Below are 24,914 nucleotides of genomic sequence, written 5' to 3' on the forward strand. Positions count from 1 at the left end.
CTCTAGATTCAGTCTTTCTTTGTGTTTGATTTTCTTTTATAGCTAATATGCAATTGCCCATGCAGATCTTAACTGTGACTTACTTACAGACTATGAAAGAAGAGGCACTTCATTCCGTCATAATGTTCTATGAGCTGTCCCCCTCCCCCACCAATCCTATACAAACAACAGTAGAATATTGAATTTAAGGTCGTGACTATGGACTCCTCAAACACTGGGTCTTCAGCAAAGGTGCTTTCAGTCCGGATCTGAAATGATGCGATCATGGGTTAGGAATGATTCTGGTGACAGTGATATTTACCTCTTTGAGACAGCCCATAAAGTTGTTACTGACTGGTGACCCTGGAAGGTCTGCTGTGCTGGGACTGCCTCCCACATAGAAAAAGTCATCAGACCCCAGCATGGTATAATCTTCTTGCGTGTAGCCCGTTGTGGTAAGAATCCCATCCACTGATATTGTCACCTAGATAACAAAGCACAGGGAAAGGACACGCTATACTCAGACCTAGATACTGTAATCCTGGGATATGCCTGTTTTGTGTTTTGTTTTGTTTTATTTTATTTTTTTTTTCATTTTGTTTTTTGCTTTTTTTTTTTTTTTTTCTGTTTGTTTGGTTTTTTATTTTCAGACCTATGGCGGAACCCATTTTCATGTCTGTTTGAAGTTTATTCTTGGATTCTATTCAACTAGCCCTAAGCGATCTAAACTAGTTAGAGAGTTAACTGATTATTGAACTAGTATCAGCATCATCCCTACTGCAACTCAAAAGTTATTTAGCAGACACAAAAATGGTGTTAGTAAAATGCTTCCTAGGTTAGTTTTGCTGGTGTACATATTAGTAAAGTTTAGTCGTCTGTTATTAACTAATCACAACGTGCACCTTGTTAACATAAAAGGCGCAAGCGATTTCCAGCAACGTCACTATTTGCACTATTGAGCAGCAGTTGTTCAGCATGCAAGTGCCTAGGTCCATGCCGAAGGGGAGGAAAGGCAAAACAACCCGTGGAAGCAGCACACGCTGATGTGCACATGCAGGAGGGACAGTACAGTTCAGAAAGGAAAGGAAAGAAAACGGGGAGAACCAAAGGAAAACGAAACAAAACAAAACAAAACCAACAACTGCTTTGTGATGACGTAAAGATGAGTGGGTGTGGCATCTCCAACATTCCCCAGTCAGGTGTGCATGCCATGCATCATGAATGGTTAGAGACTGGCTGAGCTTGCGGTCACTCGGGCCAGCCACCATTTGGTCTTATCCCGTGTTAACCACAGCTGGATGCAAAACGTTCGAAACGTTAACGATGCCCCTACAGGTGAGTTGGAAAACAGAAGTTGACAGGAACAGGTAAAAAATAAGAAGGTCAACAACGGATGAAAAGAAGGAGGTCAAAGTAAGCAGAAGAGTACCAACCGCAGTTCCTCTTTTGTTAATGATGTCTACAGTTAAAAGAAAGAAAGAAAACACACGGCAAACCCAAAATAAGAAACAATTAGAATGATATCTACCGAACAATGTAGTTTGTTTACCATAGCGTGTCCAATGCCTGAGTGCTTTGTGGAGAAGGGGGGAGAAAGGAAATTAAAAACTGTGAACAGAATAACGATCGTTACTTAAAAAATATGATGGTCTCTACCATGTTAGTACATTTTTTGATTCAGGTAACGGTTAGTAGAATGAAACATTCCATGAATGACATGTTAGTTATTAAGCATGTTAGTAACATAGAAAAAGGGCAAAATAATTTTACAAGAAAAAAGCAGACTAACAAATAGGCCTCCCACAGAGGTAATATTTTTCCTGCCGGGGTATTGTTCATAACTTGCTACTAGATAGAAACAGACATATGGCAACGCTCCCTTTGTCTCCCTGAGTACATGTGACAGTCATTTAAAAAGTCTACAAGGGATTCAAAGGCGTAAAGCTCATCAGCTGACCACTGCCGCCTTATGCCCGGAAGTGATCCCTCCCCCCCTCCAACCCTGGCCCACCCCAGCCCCAGCAAATTCATAGGAATTGGTTGGCATTGCCCTACTACTCAATTTTACAGCACACAAGGACTCCTCCTCAACTCCAAAACTTCCTTCGGTCATATTGATGGACTTTAGGGTCACAGTTTACTGCAATGAAACAAAGCAAAGATCCTGACACATAGAATGAGTAGAATGGATTTGTTTTTAATCTGTCCTGCCACACATGCACCCCGGCTGTATAACCACAGTTTCCTTTGAGCTACCAATTCGAAGTTTGGTTTGTAACCTGAGCAAAGGCAAATCTAGAAAGCGGGCTCCTCAAGCCCCACCCTTCCTTCTGTGCTTCTCTCAAATGAGCCTCCGGTCTCTTGGTGAGAATCTGAGAGAAAAAATAAAAAAAGGAAAACCAAAGAGACAGACTTATAGGAAATCCGTGGTCTCCTGCTGCACTGAGGGTGGGTGACTCTCTCCCAGGGCAGGTGTGAAGCATGCAGGGCCCCTCCCATGCCAACAGGCCTCTGAAAGGTCTTTGAGGGTCTAAGAATCCTTCTGTTTTTCTTGGGTACCTTTGCTAGACTATGTCTGCACTTCTAAAAATTTTTTTCTTTCTTTCTTTTTTTTTTTTTTTTTTGCCTCAAGTTTGGACAGTTTAAGCCTTTCAGAAGCGGGAAAGAAAAGGTTAGATGGTTAACAGCTCAGAAAGAGAGGGCTGTTTTAGTAAAGGAAAACCAGAGACAATCCGGTCATTCTGCAACTGTTCAGAGAAACAACAAATATGTTAAGGATATTAGTTTGAGATCAGCATGTACTGCAGAATAATTAGTCACTGTCAACACTTAACAAAATGACACATTGTAATATAAAATTTCAAATAATAACCAAAACTTATAATGTTCAATATAAAAGGACAACGTATTCACTTCCATCTGTATATAAGACATACAAATATATATACTGTAGTAATATGCCTCCGTTAAAAATGTACAGTATATGTGGACCCATCGATTTACTAAAATAGATATTTTCCTAGTACATAGACTCTTGAAAGATTTGTTTTTAAAAAATTCAACCAAATATAAATGGGCACCTACAAGATGAACTGGTCTCTCCAGAGTCATTTGGGATTTAAAGTATCTGTGCTAAAAATTAAAAAAATGACTTCATAAACAGACTCTTTAGGAGATGTATAGGCCCCCAAAATCATTATTTCTGTCTCAGGGGCTTTTCTTGTTCCTATTTCAGAGGTGGGGGGTGGGGAGGGAGTAGGGATTGATACAATCCCAAATCACAAACACACTGATTTTTTTTTTTACTACAAAAAAGGAACTGTGATTTAATGACCCCAATGTGCATGCTTCCAAATGATCACCATGAAAACTCTAATTTAAAATCAAACAAACAAAAAGTAAAACAAAAAAACCAAACCAAAACAAACAAACAAACAAAAAAACAAAACCAAAAGAAACCACAACAAAACCACACACATCACAGGAAGGGCAGGTCGCAGGGATATCCTTGCAGCCCTCGGGGAAATTGTCATATGTCGCTGTATCAAAATAGCCTTTGGGCCCCCAGAACTTTCTAGATATGCCCCTGCTCAAGTATGGCAGGAAGATTCATCTCAGAAGAAGAAAAAGCTAATTTGTAAGCGACTTTGAGGAGCCCTATATCATGTTGTTAGGATTTTCAAGTACCACACACACAGCTGTAGTGAGAAACAAAGCCAGTAACTCTCTTATCCACTGCGCTGTTACCTGACGCAGATTCCTGGTGACTTTCACATCATGCCAGGCATTATCATTAAATTTTCCATTCACGGGCTCCACTAGTGCTTCAAAGGCCCCTGATCCCAAATTAATGACCAGAGAGACAGCTCCATTTTTCAGGGCAAGATTGACATAATCAGCTGATTTCCCCGGTGTGAAGCATCAGTCCATTCCTCTGAAGAGTTTTAAAGGACAGAGTTATTTCATCGCTGCTGCTTTGAATGGGGTTTTGAGACAAGTCGTAGCAGAAGTATTCAGATCCCTTGAAAGTCGCAATATATTCTTCTTTTCCTAGAGGGAAACAGATACATATGTGCGTAAGTAGTAAGTAAAGAAATATACTATGTACATCAGCAGACCTTAACAGAAACAAAATTAAACAGCCCCCAAATTAACTCTGTCTAATTAACATTCATGACAAGTGCCCTGTCAAACAGAGTCAAAAGGTACTGTAGGTGGCAGTATATTTTTAATAAACCTCCTCAGCTATTGGACCATCAGCTGCAATAGCTAAAGCTGACATTCTTGAAAATTCAATTAATTTTTAAGTATCACTGCAAGAGCTCTGATCAGAGCAAGTAGCTCTGTGATATCTCCAGGGCATGAATCAGGTACCATAAATGCATATTGGATGGTTCTACTCTGCTGGCAACAATGGGTTCCAATGTGTTTGCAACATTCTCTCCATCCAACTGAGGCGTTATTTTAATTTTCAGTGAGACATTTATATTCAAAGATTTTCTCAGTGAAGAGCCAAATATTTTCATCACTGAGAGACCATAGCAAATTATCTGGTAAGGAGAAAGCAAAGAAAAAAAAAAAAAGAATTTGGTCTGGGAGCAAATAGATCTATAGAGCATGTGCTTTTTTTTTTTTTTTTTTTTTTTTTTTATTCCTCTCTAGATGGAGGAAGAAATGATAGCAAGCTTAATGGAGTCTGCTGGATTGTTGATTCATTCCCTGATCTTACCCAGCAGATGGTAGTGCTGGCTTTTATGAGACTGGTAAAAATTCCAGCACATCATCATGGGAATAGCATGTAAATTAAGTCTCAACATTTTCTATATATCTGTCTTTACCGTATTTATGAGTAACAATGTGGATCTTACAGGATGTCATACCAATCAACCCAAAATATGGGTATTTGGAAAGAGTAGTCTTCTCCCCCTGATTAAGTGAGTTTAACCACGGGATGAACGTAAGCCAAAAGCTCCCTCAACTTCCTAGGCAATGATGCTTTTATGCCAAGAAAAATGAGACAGTTTGGTCTAGAATCAGCTTCTGATAAACTATAAATACAGAATTATAAGTCATACTGGAGAATTGTAATCTGTTTTACCAATAATATAGCATGTCTACCATGTTCATTGGAGGGTTCATGCCAAAAGGGAGCTTACCCTTGGCAATAGGTTTCTAACTCAGGGCTGTTTCATTTGATAGTGAAATAACTCACATCCTTGAATCAGAGCTCAAATCAAGATTTCAGCTCACCAGTGCTTGATGACCTGATTCTCTGGATGCATACCGTGCTACAAGTGGCTACCAGTAGGCTAGGCATGGCACGAAGTTAAAAAGTGAGTCCTCAGGATTTTCACAAGGGAGCGAGTGCTTGAAGAACAGTCACTGCCTACTAGTAAGTTACTAGTGATGATAGGTGGTCAAGACAAACCCATCACATTCTAAGGCAGAATCACAGGACAAGCAAGCGAAATTAGAGGGTTCCTCCCATTCATGCAGTCAAAATATTGGCACTTCCCAAGTGTTAAGCCCAGTACTAGTCTTTAGGAAAAATGGAGTGGCCAAAACTGACCTGATTCCTGTCTCTGAAAGTTTATAGCCCAGGTGTCTACTTCCCCGGTCAATTCAATAAGCAAGTGGCTTGATATTGGGAGCTAACACAACTAAATATTTCTAACTATATATACTGAGAGGGCAAAAAAGTAGGTCAAAATATGAAATAAGATACTAGCTTGCCTACTTGCTAATGCATTGGGGGGCACTTATGCATATTTTTTAAAATCTCAGTTTCTGAAAGCAGTTAGTTACACCTGTCTTTCTGGATAAAATGAGATAATGCATGTACAGAAATCTAGAAAAGTTGGTAGGCATTAGGAATGGTAGATGCCTTCCTTCTTGTTTAATCTAATAAATGTAATATATAATCTAAAACACACAGCATATGTCAACTTTATTGCAAAATCTAGAATATTAGCTTTAAGGTCAGAACAAGGATGCCTAGTATCAATGTACTATACTTCAAGTCCTGGGTAATGCAGGAAGATAGGAAAACCATATGAGCATTATAAAGGTTATAAGTGACAGAAATCATATTATTAAATATTATTGTATAAACTGAAAGACCAAAATAATCTTCAGAAAAGTACTAGGTTTAACAAGAATTTCAGAAAGAATGAAGGGTTCTATGTACTGTGATAGTCAGTGTTTTAAACATATATAAACAGATCTATAGATTTGAAGAAATTCCATTACAAATCTATATGAAATTTTCAATGAATGTGAAAAGTGGATTTGGGGATCAAGTCCTGCATCAGGCTCCTTATGAGGAGCCTCTTCTCCCTCTGCCTATGTCTCTGCCTCTCTCTCTCTCTGTGTCTCAAAATCTTAAAAAAAAAAAAAAAAAAAAGCAGATTCTACAAGTTCTTCGGGAAAAATAAAGAGCCCAAAATAGCCAAGCTATTCCAGAGAAAGAAGATGAAGGGACTTCCTTGTGGATAGGTGGACATTTATTAGAAAATTATGGTAATGAAGATAATCTATTAGGAAAAATGAAAAAAAAGGGGGATAAAAATAATGAAACTAAAAATAATCCTAACCCTATATGAAAACAATTTATATCAAGTTAGGCATTGCAGTTAAGTGAGCAAAGTATATATTTGTCAATAAATGGCACTGGTACAACTGGTTATCTATAGGAATAAAGTAAAACTGGATCTCTACATCACTTACAAAAATCAATTCTCCATGCACTAAGGATATAAGTTGCTGATGTAAATTTGTAAAATTTTTGTAAGATTAAAAACGTAAGATACTGAATGATGGAATGACATTAAATAGGCATAAAAGGTATTAGCAAAATATCAATACACTCAACCATATTAAAAATAGGAACATCTGTTGTTCATGATATTTCACAAAGAGAGAAAGAATCTAAATAAAAAAATGGGAGAAAATATTATTATACCATATTAATTTAAAAAGGACTACAATCCAGGGTATGCAAAGCACTTTAATAAATCAATATGAAACAAGATGAACAAGGGGAAAATTGGCAAAAGCACAACACAGTAATTTCATAGAATGAATGAAAAGATGCTCAATCCTATGAGTCTTCTGGGAAAGGCAAAAACCAAATTATAGTTAAATACCATGTCATAACCCTGAAATTGGCAAAAAATGAAAATAAAAGAGAAAAATTTCAGGTTTGGAAAGCCCGGATAAAAAGTAATTCTTACTGCTGATGAGAGGGCTGAAGACATGAAAATTGACCAACTGCAATAAACATTATTTGACATTATATAATCCCATGGGAATTTCTCATAGTGTAAAGGTCTCAGTCCTCAGAAAATGGCTGCCAAAATCAATAGAAATAACATTCCCAATTGCTTTCATTTCTCTCTGCTCATTAATCTGATCCTTTGATGATAGGTGGTCACATGAAATCTAGTTCATATACATATACATACATTATATATGGTGAGATACACTTATCTGAAGATTATACCTGTAGAATTTCATACCCTACTTAAAATAGGTCGCTAAGCCACAGAGAATTTTAGAGACCTCCTCTGGCCCAGCCCTTTATTATATTATTAAGAAAGTGAGCCAAGAAACAGACCCTTAACTGTAGAGAACAAACTGAGTGATATTGGAGGGGAGATGGGCATGGGGATAGGTTAATTGGCTGATGGGTGTTAAGGAGGGCACTTGCTGTGATAAGCACCAGGTATTGTATGTAAGTGATGAATCACTAAATTCTCCATCTGAAACTAATATTGCACCATATGGTAACTACCTGTAGTTTAAATAAAAATTTGGAGAAAATATTTAAGACCCATAAAGTTTAAATGATATCAAATTCCAAAAGCATGCCAGGAACAGAAGCAGAATAGAACTCAGCCTCTGACTACCTTTAAATAACTAAAAAAATAACAAAGTTTGGGAGCGTAAAGAGGTATGGTTTAGTCAAATGGCTGTAGCATTTTATCCAAGTGACCTAATATCATTTCAAATCAGCATAATTCATAATGCATCTTGATAAAGGATTCCTTTGCCAGATTATGTGGCAGACTGAAGGAAAAAAATAGGAAAAAAGAGTTTGCAATTCACTAGACAGCAAGCTTTGAAGTTAGTTATATGAGTGTTGATGACATTTAACACTAAGGTTTCTATTACTTAAAAATGAAAATATCCTTCTTTTTGTAATGTTTAATTAAAATTTAGGTAATTCAAATTGCATTAAAGGCAACCACAAAAGTCTTGGAAAAAAATCACCATAGAATGTATCATTACCTCAAAAAATCATAAATGAGACATGAATCTAAGCAAGAAACATATTTTTGCTATGTTCTTTTTCATGAAAAATATGTATTCTATACAAAAATGCATAAATCTTTCTATTTTTTACAATGCAAGAGGATTGTTTCCTCCAACTCTTTGTTACTGTGGAGTCTTTGTCATTAAGTTTTGTGCTATGTCATATGCAAGTAAGAAGCAGCCTAGTGAATAATTATTTATGCTTTCCTGTTGAACATGTAAAGAACTGGTTTATTTCCATTTAAAAATACAACTCCCAAATATCTTACGCATTTCCAATATGTGCTAAAACAATAAACACCGAAAAGAAATTAAATGCCAACAACATTTCACAGAACTAAAACAAATAAAACTAAAATTTTTATGGACCCAGAGAAGAACCGAAATAGTCAAAGCAATCTTGAGAAAGAAGAACAAAGCTGGAGGTAACACAATCCCAGATTTCAAGATATACTTACAAACCTGTAATATCCAAAACAATATGGTACCAGCACAAAAGTAGACACATAGATCAATGGAACAGGATAGAGAGCTCAGGAATAAACCTACACTTACAAGGTCAACTAATCTATGACAAAGTAGGCAAGAATATACAATGGGGAAAAATGTCTTTAACAAATGATGCTGGGAAAATTGGACAGCTAAATGCAAAAGAATGAAACCATATTACCTTCTTATACCTTATACTAAAATAAGCTCAAAATGGATTAAAAACCTAAATGTACTCTTGGAAGAAAACAGGCAGCAATTTGAGAAAGAAAGAAAGAAAGAAAGAAAGAAAGAAAGAAAGAAAGAAAGAAAGAAAGAAAGAAAGAAAGAAAGAAAGAAAGAAAGAAAGAAAGAAAGAAAGAAATTAGATTTACAGCAACATATATGGCAACAAATAATACAGGATACATAAAGAACTTATACAAACCAGTAAGAAAAAAAAAAAAAAAAACAGACAATCTAACAGAAAAAATAAGCAAAATATATGAACATACACTCCATGATAATGGCATATCCATATGAAAAGATGTTCAACTTTGTCTTCAGAGAAATAAACTTAAAACCACAGTAAATTATCAGTACCTTCCACTATGATGAATAAAATGAAAGAGACAAAATATACCATGTGATAGTTAAGGACATGGAGCAACTAGAACCCTCATATACTACTGGTGGGACCTACTTTTTAAAACTGATAATAACTTTTAAAGCTGGATATCTGCATACTTTATCTTCCTGTCATTCCACTTGTAAGTATACATCCAACAAAAATTCACAAAAAGATGATCAGAATAACATAACAGTATGTTTGCAGCAGCACTCTGCATAATAACCTCCTGTGGACACTACTGAAATGCCAATCAATGGGATGGATAAATAATTTGAGTTATAGTTATGCAAAGGAACAATAATAAAAATACATGATCTTCAACTACCAATATGGATAAATAAAAAAATATGGATAAATCTCATAATAATAAGGTTAACTAAAAAAGAAAAATGCCAGGGGTCTGGGTGGCTGTTATTCAACATCTGACTCTTGATTTTGGCTTAGGTCATGATCTCAGGGTTGTGGGATTGAGCCCCATGTTGGGCTCCATGCTGGGTGTGGAACCTGCCTGGGATTCTCTGTCCCTCTCCACTGGGCCTAACCACATCTCTAAGGAAAGAAGGAAGGAATAAAGGAAGGAAGGAAAAGATAGAAGCCAGACTTAAAATGTATTTATGATTCCATTTATATAAAAATTTTAAAAACAAGCAAAACTAATCTCTACTCTTGTAAATCAAGATAATGGCTAGATAAAGGGAGAACTAGTGAGGACACTGGAGTGCTAGTAGTGTTCTGTTCTTTTTTTTTTTTTTTTAAGTTTTTATTTTAATTCCAGTTAGTTAGCTTAGAGTATCATATTAGTTTCAGGTATACAATATAATGATTTGACAGTTCCATACATCATCACAATAAGTGCACTCCTTAATCTCTATCACCTATGTAACCCATACCTTCAACAGCCTCCCCTCTGGTAACCATCAGTTTCTTCTCTATGGTTAATAGTCTATTTTTTGCTTTGTCTGTCCCTTATTTTTTTTTTCTCTTTAATGGTTTGTTTTGTTTCTTAAATTTGACATGTGAATGAATCATATGGTATTTGTCTTTCTCTGACTGAGTTATTTTACTTAGCATTATACTCCCTAGCTTCATCTATGTCTTTGCAAATGGCAAGATTTTATTCTTTTTTATGGCTGAATAATATTCCACTGCATATATGTCCACTTTTTCTTTATCCATTCATCAAGCAATGGACACTTTCTATTGTAAATAATGCTGCCATAAATATAGGGGTATATGTATCCCCTTGAATTAGTTCTTGTATTCTTTGGGTAAATACCTAGTAGAGTGATTATTATCTCACAAGATAGTTCTATCTTTAACTTTTTGAGAAGCTCCATCTTGTTTTCCACAGTCGTTGCACCGTTTGCATTCGCATAACAGTGCAAGAGTGTTCCATTTTCTCTATATCTTCACCAAAACCTGTTGTTTCTTGTGTTGTTGATTTTAGCCATTTTGACAGATCTGAGTTGATATTTCATTGTAGTTTTGTTTGCATTTCCCTGATGACGAATGATTTTGAGCATCTTTTTATGTGTTTCTTAGCCATCTAGATGACTTCTTTGGAGAAATGTCAGGCCTTCTGACCACTTCTAAATTGGGTTATTTTGTTTTTAAGTGCTGAGTTTAATAAATTACTTATATATTTGGAATACTAGCCCTTTGTCAGATATGTCATTTGGAAATAATCTTCTCTCATTCCGTAGGTTGCATTTTAATTTTGTTGATTGTTTCCTTTACTGCACAGAAGTCTTTTATTTTGATGTACTCCCAATAATTTATTTTTGCTTTTGTTTGCCTTGCCTCAGGAGACATATCTAGAAAGAAGTTGCTATGGCCAATGTCAAAGAAGTTACTGTCTGAGTTCTCCTCTAGGATTTTGATTGGTTTCCTGTCTCACATCTAAGTCTTTAATTCATTTTGCATTTCTTTTTGTGTGTGGTGTAAGAAAGTGGTCCCATTTCTTTCTTTTGCATGTAGCTGTCCAATTTTCCCAACACCATTTGTTGAATAGACTGTCTTATCCCTAATAGATATTCTTTCTTGCTTGGTGGAAGATTAATTGACCAAATGATTGTGGGTTTATTTCAGGATTTTCTATTCTGTACCATTGATCTGTCTATTTTTGTGCCAGTACCATACTGTTTTGATCACCACAGCTTTGTAATATAACTTGAATTTATATGCCTTCAGCTTTGCTTTTCTTTTACAGGATTGCTTTGGCTATTCAGAGTCTTTTGTGATTCCATACAGATTTTAGAATTGTTTGTTCTAGTTCTGTGAAAAATGATATTAATATTTTGATAGGGATTGCACTAAATGAGTAGATTGCTTTGGGTAGTGTAGACATTTTAACAATAATTGTTCTTCTGATCTATGAGCAAGGAATGGCTTTCCGTTTCTTTCATCAGTGTTTTATCATTTTCAGAGTACAGGTCTTTCACTTCTTTGGTTAGATTTATCCCAAGGTAACTTATTATTTTGGGTCTAACTTAAATGGAATTGTTTTATTAATCTCTCTTTTTGTTGTTTTATTATTGGCATATAGAAATGCAACAGATTTCCATATGTTGATGTATCTTTCCTAAGGTCAGTTCTAGCAGTTTTTTGGTGGGGTCTTTCAGGTCTTCTTTATATAGCATCAAGTCATCTGCAAATAGTGAGTTTTACTTCTTCCTTACTGATCGGGATTTCTTTTATTTCTTCCTATTGTCTGGTTGCTGTGGCTAGGACTTCTAGTACTGTGCTGAACAACAGTGGTGAGAGTGGACACCCATGTCTTACTCCTGAACTTAGGGGCAAAGCTTTCATTTTTCCTCAATTAAGGATGATGTTAGCTCTGGGTTTTCATAGATCTTTGTAATGTTGAGGTATGTGTCCTCTTGCTCTATTTTGTTGAGAATTTTTATCACGAATGGATGTTGAACTTTGTTAATTGCTTTTTCTGTTTCTATTAAAATGATCATATGGTTCTTATCCTTTCTCTTAGTAATGTGATGTATCACATTGATTGATTTGCAAATGTTGGACCACTCTTGTAACCTAGGAATAAATCCCACTTGGTCATGGTAAATGATTTTTTAATGTATTGTTGAATTAGATTTGCTAGTATTTTATTGAGAATTTTTGTGTCTGTTCATCAGGGATACTGTCTGCTGTCTTGTTTTAGTATCAGAGTAATGCTGGCTTCATAGAATGAATTTTGAAGTTTTGCTTCCATTTCTATTTTTTTGGAATAGTTTGAGAACAATAGGTATTAACTCTTCTTTAAATTTTTGGTAGAGGGCAGCCCGGGTGGCTCAGTGGTTTGGCGCCAGCCTTCAGCCCAGGATGTGATCCTGGAGACCCAGGATAGAGTCCCATGTCGACCTCCCTGCATGGAACCTGCTTCTCCCTCTGCCTGTGTTTCTGCCTCTCTCTCTCTCTGTGTCTCTCATGAATAAATAAATAAAATATGTTTTAAAATTTGGTAGAATTAACATAAGAAGCTATCTGGTCCTGGACTTCTGTTTTGTTGAGGCTGGTTTTGTGGGCTAATAAGCGATCTATTCTGGAGAATGTTCCATGTGTATTTGAGAAGAATGTGTATTCTGGTGTTTTAGGATGGAATGTTCTGAATATATATGCTAAATCTATCTGTTCCAGTGTGTCATTCAGAGCCATTGTTTCTTTGTTGATGTTCTGTTTAGATGATTTGTACACTGATGGAAGTGGGGTGGTAAAGTCCCCTGCTATTATCGTATTATTGATCAGCTCCTCTGTGCTTGTTATTAACTGTTTTATGTATTTGGGTACTCCCATGCTGGGTGCATAAATATTTACAATTGTTATATCTTTTTGTTGGATTGTCCACTTTATTGTTATGTAGTGTCCCTCTTTGTCTGTTATAGTCTTTGTTTTAAAGACTGTTTTACCCAATATAAGTACTATTACTCTGGTTTTCTTTTGACACCATTTGCATAGTAGATATTTCTCCATCCTCTCACTTTCAATCTGTCTAAAATTAGTTGCTTGTAAGAGCATATAAATGGTTCTTTTTTTTTTTTTAATCCATTCTGTTACCCTTGGTCTTTCAATTGGAACATTTAGTCCACTTAGTAATGTTCTGTTCTTGATCTAGGTTTTGGTTATGGATATGCAAAAATCACAAAGCTGTAAAATTATGTTATGTACACTTCCTGTATTTGTTATACTTTAATAAAATAATTTAAATAATCCAATTTAAACAATCCAGATAATTGGGAAAAAATCCATCTGATATATTATCATTGTCCCAATTAATCAGGTGATATGAGCCAGACAGTACTCCTGTTAATGTTACTTTTATTGGTGAAAACTAAAATTATAGCAAGAGTAGTAATATCAATTATGTAGCATTTAAAAACTTTTCAATGCATACTAATATCCCTTAATGCCATTGGCTCTTCAGAGCAATCTCACAACATTTAAAAAGAAATATACAGGCTGCATAGATATAATTATAAATATTTGAAGGACCATACTCTAAAGTTCTAATCGATAGATCAATGTCAAGGTGAAGGTAGTTTCTTTTATAATCACAGAAATGTTATGATGGTAAAAGAGACAATTAAAAACATAAACTTAAAAAAATGGATCATTTTGCTAAAATTATATATAAATTTGTTTTAATGTTGCTGCACAATTGCTGAAAGAGATTGAATAGGATGTCATTCAGTTTTTATCCCTTCAATAAACTTAGATAAAAATAGTTTTTGCTTATCTAATTTTCTCAGGGAAAGTTCGATGGAAAATTTGGAATTCTATAAATTCTTGTTATGCTGACTGGATGGGTTGACTCTGACAAAGTTAAATTTGATGGGAATAAACTTGAGTCCTATTTTTTGTTCCAAACCCACCCAAATGAACAAATAATAGTATATAGGCAACATGACTTCCCAGACACTACAGATAAAAACAAATAAAGTAAAACCTTTAGATGACTTAGAAGATGAATCACCTGTGTGATGGAGACACTCAAAAAAGTCCATGTAAGCATGAATTATATTCATGCAAGTGCTTAGAAGAGGGATGGCATGGTCTGGTACTTTAGTGCTGGTCCACTCATACCTGTTATATTACTAATTTGGTCAAGCTAGAATGTATTTCAATACATGCTAAAATGATGAAAGGCTTCTAGATTATATTAGGAATTAATAGAAGCTCTCTAAAGAAAAAAAGAATTAAGGGATATATGAGAGCATCTTCAGATATCAGGAAAGATGTGCCTTAGAAGAGAAATTCCATCTGTGGCATCAGGAAGTAAATTGAATCAAAGCATAAAAATTATGAGATGATATATGTCAATATAATGAAGATTTTCTAAGAGAATTATCCATAGGTAGAAAAATTTCATTTGATAGTAAACAAATTTCTTATCATAAAAGAACTTAACCAGAGATACCTGGGTGACTCAGTGATTAAGCACCTGCCTTTGGCCTAGGGTGTGATCCTAGAATCCTGGGATGGAGTCCCACATTGGGATCCCAGCATGGAGCCTGCTTCTCTCTTCCTGCCTATGTCTCTTCCTCTCTCTCTCTCTCTGTGTCTCTCATGAATACATAAATAAAATCTTAAAAAAAATACACAAAAAACAAAAAGGACTTAAACATAACTGAACCACTTAATTGGATATGGGATAAGGTACTCAGTCTTTGAAGGTTAGACTGAACAAATGGATCCTTTTCAAGAATTTCTACTTCATAGACAGGAATGTTAGACAAAGAGAGGGAAATGACTTTCAAGTTCACAGAGAAATTGATTCTCAGGATAAAGCAATTTCACACAGCCTATGCATGGGGCAAAAATCTCATTAATTTGGCCCTATGTTTCCACATCTTTCAAGTTCAGTGAGCTTCTTTACTAAGTGAAGGACCTGCAAGGGAATGACCATACCTTTGAGGGGCAAAGATGCCTTTGGGCAGTGAGAACTCATGCTGACCCCACTTACACAAGAAATGTCAGGCCTTTTATCTATGCCAAGAACACGGCCTACATTATTGTTCTTGATTGTCTTGATTTTCATATGCACAATGCTAAATCACAGAGGTTTTTAAGGTTTTATTATGGCCATGTGATTCCAAGATTGTGTTCAACATAAATAGAAACTAAAGTCAACATACGAAAAAAACAAACTAAAAAACCCAGACTGGGCAGCCCCAGTGGTCCAGTGTTTTAGCGCCGCTTTCAGCCCGGGGTGTGATCCTGGAGACCCAGGATCCAGTCCCACGTTGGGCTCCCTGCACAAAGCCTACATCTCCCTCTGCCTGTGTCTCTGCCTCTCTCTCTCTCTCTCTCTCCCACCTCTCTCTCTCTTTCTCGCTGTGTCTGTCATGAAAAAATAAATAAAATCTTAAAAAAAAAAAAAAAACAGACGTGTAGTGAGAGATTTGCTGCATTTGTTTTACTACTCTGCAAGTCAAATACACAAGAATATTGTGCCCAAAACATCCTTGACTAAACAAAGGTATGCACTAGAGGTTTACATTATTAAATTAAATAATAAGCTTGGCTGTCTGACTTTAAAGATAAAGCAAGTTTAGAAAAACAGAAAAAGGAAAGTCTGATTATTGAAAATCACATAAGGTTAAATCCTGTCCCTAAGAAGCATAACAGAAAATATCATTTTGTTTGTCACAATCCCACCTAACTTAAAAATTAAAACAATCAGTTGATCACTATAAGGAAAAATAGCACTACTTTATTTTTTCTTCATTTATTTTTTAGATAGAGAATGTGTGCACGTGCAAACTGGTGGTGAGGGGCTGAGGGAAAGAGAGAATCTTAAGCCCCAATGTGGGGCTCAATTTCACAACCCTGATATCAGGACCTTGATCATGACCTGAGCCCAAAACAAGAGTCAGACACTTAACCAACTGAGCCATCCAGGAGCCCAAAGCATTACTATAAAGGGAGAGTGGTTCATTCTTTCCTTACATTTTCTACCTAATTCAGTGTTGTGAATCATTCCAAAATTCTCAAATATGATTCAATCTATGTAAATTCTGAGGCTAATTTCCATTATTTGTAGCAAGAAATCATGCTTTAAAAATATTCATCCCTCAAGATTTTATTTCACTTTAGGTACACCTCAAAGCAAGCAATCTGGAAATAAGTTGCCAAGCACCTATCAGGTAACCGTCCCAAAAGAGGCATAGTCATAGTAATTATATACTTGAGGTCATTTAATATGAAAGCTAAAGAAGATCTAGATATTATTCAGCACAAGACCTTTATTTATTAGATGAAGAGAGTGAGGGTCCAACAGATAAAATTATGCTCACATAACTAATTGGCATAGAATCGAAATATAACCCTTGCCATCCTGAGTCTAGTCTCATGGTCTTCCTTCTTTCCCAGGCATTGCCATGAAATGAGTCTCTGATTCATGACCATAAGTTAAATACACCTTAACTTGAACATATTTTTCCAAAAGAAAATATAACACAGTCCAAAACTCTTGTACAACAATTTTCCAATCCTATCGTGTAGATGATTTGCATTTGATTAAGTAACTGCAGGTGCTGGGAACCAAAAGCCACTCTATGCCTGCCTGGGCTGATGACCAATCAGTTCTGCATGGATCAATATGATACACAGGACAGTAATAAACACATACTCTGGCATTCACCAGGTGTGTAATATTGCAATTTCTGGGCCTGTCTCAGGCTCAACTTGCAACAGCTGAATCTATGACAACTGGACTCTAGCATATTTTAACCTGGACAAAATCAGTAATATCAAAATAAAAATATAGCTTGGTTATTATAGACTTTACAAATAATCTCTACATGAATTTATGATTTCTTTAAGTGCCAATTAATGATTACCTAATAAAGAAGTAAATTATATAATATAATTATAAGAATACAATTATATAGAGAAAATTTACAGATATTCTATGTATATAGACAATTTCCTATTTATAAAATGGACATGGAGTAAATAATTTCAAGTATAAAATTGCTTTATTGCCAACTTGGTCAGGGCAATATATAGTGAACAACTTGTCTATATAGCCATGCTCCAAAGAGTGGCCAATTTATAATATGTTACTTTCTCTGTAGAATCAAAGCAAGGCTGCCTCTAACTTTAAAGAGTTGTATTTGAGGAGATCCACATATTTTGGTCATGTTGCAAACTGCTCTACATTATGAAATATGATTTTTTTATCAACCTAAATCGTGGCATCTTGGAAGACAAAAGCAGAGTGGAGGAGAACTTCATAGGGAAGAGCAAAGTGTTGGTTAAAGTAGAAATGGCTAAAAACTATGACCTCAACAACTGCTACCCAAAGTGCAATCTAAGGGACAGCATCAGGCATCACTCTGAGTTATAAAAACTGTTAATCTCAGGACCTCTCCACAGTCTACTGATGCAGAATCTGTATTTTAATGAGATTCCCCCAGGTGATCCCAGTGAACATCAAAATCTAAGAGTCGTACTGTTGGAAACAATTCTAGATTACTGTGATTTAGAATATCTTCTAAGGATTGTAAGAGGTTTATGTCTGTCATGTCTGAGTTAAGTATTAAAGACAAAATATTTTGATATTATGGCACTTTTCTTAAAGGATAAACATCTAGATCTTTTGGTTGGAAAACAAAGACTGGGGGAAAAAAGATTCAGAGATATCTGATCAGTGTGTATACATGTCAAATATCTATTTAATATGCATCCCAGCAGAGTCGAACCATTAAATCATCAGAGGTAATCTCTGAATTCTTATTCTCAATGTGTTCCACCTCTAGGCAATCTTACAATAGGATCCTCTGTAGGTTTGGGAACGTAGAACTACTCTTCTGAATAAATCTAAGGGGTGCATATCTGCTGGTACAGTCTAGCAAGTCATCTTTATTAGTGGATGTATTTAATGAGGTTCATGCCACTGCATTTATGTCTCTCTAGAAATACCTTGGTTCATCCACTACCGAAACTGAAAACAAACTATCATTTATTCTAGATGTGATCTGACTCAATTAAAATGAATGGGCCTGGGCTGTCATATTTCTACTTATTACAGTTGAGTGAACTTAGAACATGTTAAAGTCAACAATATCTATCAATGAGGGAAATTCATACTTCTAAATACAGTCTACTATATTTAAAACCAGAATGACAATTCCTTAAAAGAAAGCAGCAAATTTGTCTTATCTTGGCACCCCTGGTATCTTAAATAGAGACAGGAGTAAATAAACATGTGGTAAATTGATGAAGAATTAAGCTGGGATGAGAAGGGATGTACTCATGTAACTCTCCTTCTTAGGAGGGTTGGCTAAGGTTTTTAATTTGTTTTACTCTATTGTGTATGTATGTATATGTGTGTGTTTTAAGATAAACTGCTAACTTGTTATTAAATTAATTCAATGTAGTTAGTCAGCATACACTAACATCAGTACAAACTAGAAACACTTGGATTGCAGGATAGCAAGCACTCTGTGTACTAGGGGAAGAGAAGGGATAGTGGTAACCCACAGCATATCTTTGATCTTAAGACACTAATACTGAACTCAAAAGTCACACATGTAATGCATCTGGTACTGAAAATGGAATCAAGAGAGAGATTACTATTTTTTCAGGCACCATTCATTTTGTAACATATACATATGTGGGCACTACATGTACAGTGCCCACAATTTGGAGGTGCTATTCCAGGTTTTAGAAATACATCAGAAAGCAAGGTTCTCAGGGTTTCCACTCTCATCCAACTAATGAGGAAGAGATAACCCTAGACAATAACCCTTGACAAGTGACATTGAACACATAAAAGAGCCCAGCAAAACCAAGAATGACTGATATAGGTGGCCAGGGGGGCTGTCTCAGCAGATGACACTGAAACTAAACCTCGATGCTGAGGAGCCACTCAGAAGATCTGGGCAAAGAATGGAGAAAAATTCAGTGAGCACTGAGCAGGCTAGGTCATGTAGGACCTTCTTGATATTCATCAAACTTTCAGATTTTATTCCATGTACAATGGGAATTGTAGCCTGGGGAGTGACATGATTTGATGTATATTCTAAAAAGATACATCTGGCTTCTGTATGGAGATCAGACTATGGGTATATATGGAAGTGGTAGTAATGAGAAAAACGTTCATGAAGTTTTGGACCATAGGAACATGACTATGGAGTCATACTCTCCTGGGTTTGAATTCCACTCTCACACTGTGAGTACTTGGATAAATAACTGATTACCTTAAAATCTCAGTTTTCTCATTAGTAAATGGAAGCATTAAAATGTTTTTTTATCTGTAAATGGAGGACCTGACAGGGTAGTTGTAAGGATTAAATAATATAATTTATGTGTAATGAGTTTACTAAGAGTCACAACTCATGGCATATACTTATTTAGTTATGTACTTATGCAAAAATAGTCACCCCCCCCCCCATCTCTTATTACCTTGGGCAGAATTACTTAATTTCTGGTCATTATTGGTTATCAAAAACTCAGGCTAATTTATAACTTAAACCTAAGATCTGATATAAATTTCATCCTTCATCTCCTAGTCTTGAGTTGGGGGGGGGGGTGGGCAGGGAGGAAGGATGTGATATAGTGCAAGGCATCTTCTTACTATCTGCCTTAAGATTTGTCCTTCCCGCATTTTCTAAATATTAAGAGAGGGAGGGGAGAGAGACAGAGAAAGAGACAGAGGGAGAGAGAGAAGGAGAAGAAAGAGGGGTTTGGGGGGCTGAAAGAGAGAGAAAGAGCTTTAGTGAGAGAGAATGAACAAGAGAAGGAGAGGGAAGGGGAAAAGAGAGAGGGAAGAAGGGAGGAAGGGAGAGAGAGACAGAAAGAGAGATATCTCCTCTGGCTCAGCAAGTGGCCTTCTTGTGAGTAGTACTAGCCAGATGGCTCAAGATCTAGCCTAAGTGGAGTGTCTGATCTGTAGACTCTTGGGTATCCTGGCTATACCAAATTTGAGAGTTGTAGGCTATGCTCCTATTGTTGACCTTGCCAGTTCCTTTCTCTGCTCCTCAGAAAGGCACAGGGCAGATGAGTAAATCTGATGCTTACACTGCCATGCATCAGAAATGCAAAATACCAGCCTTTTTTTTTTTTTTTTTTTTTTTTTTTTTTTTTTTGCATAATCAGGCTCTACACATGATTCTAGAGTAGTCTCTTCCTTCAGTTAGGTTGGGCAAAGGAAGCACACTTCTCCATGTACAAGTACATTTTCATAGTACCTATGACCCAGTGACTCTTTTGTCCCCTACCTCCCCCATCCCTCAATGCTCAGGTGTACAGGGAAGGTGAGAGGTGGACCATGCGTGAAGAGTGGTGAAAAGGTCAATTTTGCTGTCTTGTAGTAAGTGCCGAGGGAGATAACTGGTCAGTGTTCAGAGATTCACTTTATAGTGGAAGTTACTTAAATTCTTTTGTTTCAGGGGGCTCTAGTCAATAATTCAATGAGGAAGATGTCTCCTGAACGTGCAATTGTGTACATAGTCATACTGGGCATATGGTGGGGAATCTGTTGCTATTATCAACATTATCATTAATGTAACTACTGCATTTTAAAGGAGTGCCTAGCAGTTAAATGAGCTTTTTAACCAATTCTTTTATTAACCAGAATATCATTATGCCCAACACCCCAATTCCAGGAAAATTTTGGTTAGTTAAGGTTCATGGAATAAGAAAGAGACAGAAATATTATAAATGGTATAAAGGAAAAAAGTGTCTCTTTTAATCAGGTTTGTTTCTATATGACTTGCAAAATGATCTCGTGTGATGTTTGTTATTTTTATTTTTCATTCTCTCAGGGAAACACATTGGGCTAAGACTCAGGAGACCTAGAACACTGGTTTCCACTCAGCCACTTTTCAGCTGTCTGTGCCTGGATTCCTCCCTTAGCCTCCATGCACCTCATTTTCCTTCCCGACAAAGTTACAGAGCAGAACTAAAGTGCTCTCCAGTGTTTCTCTCAATTCTAAAATCCTGTGGTTCTGAAACATTCTTGATTTATTGAGTCACTGTTTCATTGATTCATTCAATAAACATTTACTGAGGCCCAACTCTGTGCCAAACTCTATTGCTTTCCTGCTGTCAAAATCAGGCAACAGGCTAGAGTTAAAATGTCTTTAAAGATTTCTGATGGCTGCTGCTTTTAAAAGGAACTTCTATAGCAACCTCTGTCTCTTTGGGCTTCTAGAGCTAGGTGTCTTCTAATTCTATAAGGGCTAAAAAAATTGAGAAAAACAAAGGGGCATGGGAAGGTGTTCTATTCACACCATCAGAAATAAACTTTCTATTCTGATCACTTTTTCCTTAGCCCAGAAAAAAACACTTTCAACAGACTTTCCAGTCCTATGTGTGCTGGGGTATTAAAAGAATGTGTTTGATACATCCCCCAAATTTAAAGTAGTTTTCCATATAACTGCAATTATTGGAATAATAAAATATTTTAAGAGAAACTTTGTAACACTTACTAAAAGTTTATATGAATTAATTTAGGAGTATGCATACTTCTTGAATACAAGTATGGAAGAATCAATCAACAATGACTAATGTTAGTGTTTTCTCATGGATAGAGCCCTTAATTTGGAATTAGGAATCCTGGGTTCAGTTCCCCGCTTTGTGGTTAGCGTCACCAAACCATGGGCAAGTAAATTAATTGAGTGAGTTTTCTTTAGTAGAATGACTGTAGTCATGCTATCATACCACACTTTCAGATCTCTTAAAATGAGGGTCTGTAAAATAATGATTGTGGAATTAATATTATTAACTATATACTGATTCTTCCATAACCTCCCCTCATCCCATCTATCATACCTATGTTGAAATCATCGTAAATCTATACTGTCTAGCTCAGTATTTCTCATCCCAGGTTCCTCATCTGATTTGAATACTATTTTCTCAAATCTCACAATGATGGTACAAAACCAGCATCTTTCCAGATGCATAGGAGAGAAGCTAGTTCATTAAAGTACAATAAATTCCTTAGAGCTTTATTCTCTTCCCAATACCAGCGGAGTTCTAGCCTAAATGCAAAGACACAGAATTTAGCAGATTTTGGAAGTAGCTCACAGAATGAAGGAATCATTGAACCACAAAGTTTTAGAAAGCAAGGAGCATAGGGAAGATGTAAGCTCCTTACAGCAGATTTCCTGGAGTTGTATCACTCTTGTAACCCAACAACAGTGAACCTCGGATTCAAAGTAACTCCTTTGAAGTTCTGAACTCTCCAAAGGGGATTAACTGCAATTAGTTCAGTTTCTGTTAGTCAGAAGTTTTTTCTCCAGATCAGACTTCTATGATCAGAGTGGGAGGAATGGTCAGGTTATAAAACATGGACATTGCGAGAGGACTCATCCATTAGCACCTGACATTATCGACCAGTTGGTCTTGTGACCTAATATTAAAAGAACAGTCTTCTGGAGTGGGAGATACAGGCTTCCAGTTATGGAATGAATAAATCACCGGTAGTAAGGGTCTAGCATAGGGAATACAATCAATAGTACTATAACAATGTTGTATGATGACAAATGGTAGCTACAATGGGGTGAGCAGAGCATAATGTATAAGGAAGCTGAATTACTACATTGTACACCTGAAACTAAGGTTAACATTATGTGTCAACTATATACTTCAGTTAAAAAAGGAGTATTCTTCTTAGGAGGTGGATAATTATTACAATTTCCTTTTTAATTTTACCTATGATATAAACTTAGGTATTTAAGTCCTATTAAAGCAGACATTAGCTGATATGTGACTAACTTTATTTGAACTCTGAAACTTCATCAGAAATCTCAGAGAATCACAGAATTGTAAACTTTAGGGTGCCTGGATGATTCATTTGGTTAAGCATCCAACTCTTGATTTCGGCTCAGGTCATGATCTCAGGGTTGTGAGAGTTAGCCCTATGTCAGGCTCTGTGTTAGATGTGGAGCCTGCTGAAGATTCTCTTTCTCTCTCTCTCCCTCTCCCTCTCTTTCTCTCTCTCTCCCTCTCCCTCTTCTCTCTCTCTTTTTTTTTTTCCTCTTTCTCCCCATCTCCATCTCTAAAAAAATGTGAACTTTGGAGTTGAAAGAGGGAGACTCATAAAAGTTACAAGACTTTTATCTAGTGTTTATAGCTCAGCATAGGCAAAGTAAGGATGAGAAGCTGGGTTTCTGCACCAGTTGATCTCAAACAGGTCTGGTCATCAGAATCATCTGGGAAAATCTTGAAAAAATATATTTCCTTTTTTTTTCTTTGAAGAATCAATTAATTAATTTGAGAGAGAGAGGGAGAGAGAGAGAGCAAGAGATCGAGCTTGGGAGTATGAGCAGTGGTGGAGGGAGAGGGAGCATCGCAGAGGGAGAGGGAGAAGCAGACTCCCCACTGAGCAGAGAGCCCCATGTGGGACCCCATCCTAGGACTCCAAGATTGTTACCTGCACTGAAGGCAGATGCTTAGCTGACTGAGCCATTCAGGTTGGCAAAGCATATTTCTTCCACCTATTGCCATAAGCCCTAATTTGATAAGACTGGGTTGGTACTCCTTAATACTTTATTATTATTTACTTTGGAGTTAGTTCCAGTATACAATGTAACTCGAAACTCAATGTTTTTTTTTTGTAAAGCACTGGGCCTCCCTTGCTTCTCTAGCTTCCCAATTTCCAACAAACAGTGAGCACAAAATGTGAGACAAAATACAAATGAAACAACCAAAAAGCAAAGCACATTCTCTCTTTTAGTACGGAAGTAATTTAACTGGTAATAGAACATTCTGGCCAGACTGAATAATACCACTTCTTGAAACCATAGTTATAATTCACAATGCATCCAATTCACTTCTTACAGTGACCATTCTCTGATCTCAAGGATGGGACACATTTCTACATTCACAGGCTGTAAATGCTTTTTTTCTGCCTTTTCTACTTGTGAGTGAACCAGATATCCTGTTGAAACAAGTCTTTTCTTTCTAAAGATCATTTGCCTTGATACTATGTAACAGGAATATATATTTTATGTCCTATGCTTGAAGTAAGTTGCCTCCACCTCTATTCCCCATACTATATGCCTTTCCCATGAACAATTCATAAAACTATAAAATTTAAAGAGATCTTCTAATTCAAGGTCTTTCAAAATTTCTTCCTAGATATCCATGATTCACATTCAATTATGTATCAACTTTTGCTACCTGAAATGTACTTTACTGTGTTTTACAGAAATAGGAATTGTTCTAAATTAATTTCATAATCTAATAATGGTTCACCACTTAACTTTGAAAAACACTGATTTAATTCAGCCTTCGCCTTTTACAAACAAGAAAGCTAAGGCACAGAGAACTTAAGAGACTTGGCAAAAACTACGTAGCTTCGGCCTAGAATTTGGATCTCTGGACTGAATCCTGGGCTCTTTCTACTACATTCTGTGGCATTTCTAATGTTATTTTGGATAGGTTTGAATAGATAACTTCACAGTTTCAGAGAAAAGAAAATTCATTTTGAAGAATATAGGTCAGTTTTTTTCCCCCTACCATGACATACAATCCTAATTTAATCTCTTTCTTAAATACCTAGTTTTTA

At 36.2% G+C, this 24,914-nt stretch overlaps 1 protein-coding gene across 1 annotated transcript in view; it reads right to left on the bottom strand.

Annotated features, from left to right (window-relative positions):
- NRXN1 (neurexin 1) overlaps nt 1-24,914 on the bottom strand; it is a 1,110,090-nt gene that overhangs the window by 698,618 nt on the left and 386,558 nt on the right. Inside the window, 4 exon segments of the mRNA XM_038551252.1 lie at nt 302-463; nt 1,529-1,552; nt 3,727-3,888; nt 3,890-4,029. Coding sequence (XP_038407180.1) covers nt 302-463; nt 1,529-1,552; nt 3,727-3,888; nt 3,890-4,029 — 488 coding nt within the window.

This window comes from Canis lupus, chromosome 10 (genome assembly GCF_011100685.1).
Source record: "Canis lupus familiaris isolate Mischka breed German Shepherd chromosome 10, alternate assembly UU_Cfam_GSD_1.0, whole genome shotgun sequence".
Taxonomy (NCBI): domain Eukaryota; kingdom Metazoa; phylum Chordata; class Mammalia; order Carnivora; family Canidae; genus Canis; species Canis lupus.